Source organism: Myotis brandtii, unplaced genomic scaffold (genome assembly GCF_000412655.1).
Source record: "Myotis brandtii unplaced genomic scaffold, ASM41265v1 scaffold317, whole genome shotgun sequence".
Lineage (NCBI taxonomy): Eukaryota > Metazoa > Chordata > Mammalia > Chiroptera > Vespertilionidae > Myotis > Myotis brandtii.
In genome coordinates this window covers 2337833-2340374 of record NW_005362155.1, presented here as the reverse complement: position 1 = coordinate 2340374, position 2542 = coordinate 2337833, and the positions used below count along the sequence as shown (strand labels likewise).

Genomic DNA, 2542 nt, shown 5'->3' with positions numbered 1-2542 from the left:
GGACAAGGACAACTGGCCTGCAGCTCCGAGAGCGGCCAGTAGGGAGCGCGAGACCACCGCCTATCCTAGCCCAGCCCGTGGGGAGGGGTTGGGGTGGGGGGGAGAGGCACAAGGCGCTGGGTGCAGCTGGGGAGCAGAGGACGCTGGGCAGCGCTGGAGGGCGCCGGGCAGAGATGGGGTAGTGGTCACTGGAGGCGCAGGACGGTATGGGGCGCGGGGGCCGGGGCGCAAGGAGAGCCTATTGGGACCCAGAGAGCTGGCAGGTGCACCCACCGACCCCTGCTCCACCCGCTCCCCGCCCACAGCGCCTCCACGCCAGAGACCTGGGCCAGGTTCACACAGGAAAACCTGCAGCGCGCCGAGCGGGAGCGCCTGGCCTCCTTCAACCTGCGGGGCCTCATTGACTGCATCCTGCGGGACACCTCCGAGGACCTGCGGCTGCAGTGCGACTCCGTGACCCTGGCCTTCGGGCGCCGCCTGGAGGAGCTGGAGGACGCGCGCCACAAGCTGGAGCATCACCTGAACAAGGTGCACCGATGCGCCCCAGCCACACCCAGGCCGGTCCAGGCCAGCCCTGGGGTCTGGGTGCCCAAAGCCAGAGAGAGACCAGGCTCCTGTGCTCTGCCTCTTCCGCCACCCCTGGCCACTATGCCCTGGTCAGGACCCGGCCTGGCCCCCGCACCCTGCCCCTCCTCTGCCCCTCCATCCTGAGGGACCCCAGAGGCGGGGCCTCCCCCCCTTCCTGCACCTTCACTAAAGCCAATGGAAACCCAGGTGGCGCTGGTGTTTGCCTACTGGCACTGCCACCTGAGTGACTAACCAGGAGGGACTGCCAGGTGCGAGCGGGAGAGAAGATGGGAGGAGGTGGGCTGGGCCCGGCAGGGCTCTGACCCCGGCTGTTAGGGTGGCTTTTGCTGCTTCCAAGTCTCTCTGGTTGTTGACCACCAGCTTTGCTGTCTCACCCCGCTGGGTGCCCTTGTGGGGGGCCAAGGGAGCTGTGCACACCCCCCCCTCCGCCTCCACGCCTCCTCCAGAGCCAGTGGACAGGCTGCTCGCTGGCAGCCCCAGGGCTCAGGGACGAGTCCAAGCCCCTCCTGGCAGCCTGCCTTGCCCGGGAACCATGGGGACTGTCTTGTGTGCAGGTGCTTCGGGAGATCGCAGACCAGGAGCACAACATTGCTGAGCTGAAGCAGGCCATCCGGGACAAGGAGGTGCCTCTGAAGGTGGCGCAGACCCGCCTGTACCAGCGCTCGCAGCGGCCCAACGTGGAGCTGTGCCGCGATACCGCCCAGGTCAGGTGCCATCCTGGGGCGAGCCAGACCCCCACCCCTACCCCCACCCAGGTGCTGCCCAGGCCCCCTCAGCCTCTGGGACCCCCCTGAACACCCCTTCCCTATGCACACAGACCCGTAGATGAGTTGAGGAGACACTGGGGTCTCACACAGGCACAGCTCACGCACGCAGACATTTGCACACCCCACCCCCTCCCAGCACGGCTGGACACTGCATGGGCCACGGAGGGGCACTGTGTCAGGACTGGAGTGCCAGGGACCGCGGGGCACTTCCCCCTTCACCCGGTGCTGAGCGATCTTCCCAGGGAGGAATCTCGGGGTCTCAGCGGCTGAGTCCTGCCTCGCAGACCAGTCCACAGTGTACCCTCGTCCTGGGCTGGGGCCATGGGTGGGACCATGTCTTTTGTTTTTCTAACTTACTGAGCTGCCCTTGTGAGTAAAACCCCACCCCACCCCACCCGCCTTGCTATTCCTCCCTCCCTGTTTTTTTATTTTGTTCAGAAAACTGGGGGCTTCACTCTGCTCCAAGGGTCCGTCCTGCTTCCAAACGTCAGGAATAGGAGCCTCGGGGAGCCTTCGGGCCTCTCACAGAGCCCTGGCCCCAGCCCACGCCCCAGCTCAGCGTGTGGGCTAACGTTTAGGGCCTTTGAGGCCCTTTTATGGCCGAGCATCTTGGCCAGGACCGCTCGCCAGGGTTTCTAGCCCTTTGACTCTCAGGTCCTGCCCCTCCCAGCCCAAAGGCCTGGTGTTCTAGTGCCAGCCAAGCTCATACCTCCTTCCACCAAATCCCCTAGGCTGGTGAGTGAGGTAGAGGAGCTGAACAGGTCCCTCTCAGCACTGAAGGAGAAGCTTCTAGAAGTGGAGCAGTCGCTGCGCAACCTGGAGGACACGCGCATGAGCCTGGAGAAGGACATCGCTGTCAAAACCAACAGCATCTTTATTGACAGCCAGAAGTGCATGGCCCACCGCGCCCGCTACCCCACCATCCTCCGACTGGCTGGCTACCAGTGACCAGGGCTGGCGCCACGGCACAGCCCCCCAACTGTCCTTCGCCAGATTTGGGCAGGGACCCGTCCCCCGCCGCTCAAATAAAGAGCGCGTTTGCTTTCTACTTGTGGCCTGAGGCTCAGAGTGGGGCTTTCGCAGAGTCAGTTCCTCACGCCCAGGGCACGCTCGGTTACCACCGTGGAGAGGGAGGGGTCAGCCAAGGAGGGGCTCCACCTGGTCACTCAAGCGGACCCCGTGAGGCC

At 65.1% G+C, this 2542-nt stretch overlaps 1 protein-coding gene across 1 annotated transcript in view; it reads left to right on the top strand.

Annotated features, from left to right (window-relative positions):
- Positions 1-2303, top strand: part of LOC102258337 (tektin-4) — a 5851-nt gene extending 3548 nt beyond the window's left edge. The window contains exons 4-6 of the mRNA XM_005870392.1: positions 306-528; positions 1143-1297; positions 2087-2303. Coding sequence (XP_005870454.1) covers positions 306-528; positions 1143-1297; positions 2087-2303 — 595 coding nt within the window. The remainder of the gene's footprint in view (positions 1-305; positions 529-1142; positions 1298-2086) is intronic.
- The last annotated feature ends 239 nt before the right edge of the window (positions 2304-2542 follow it).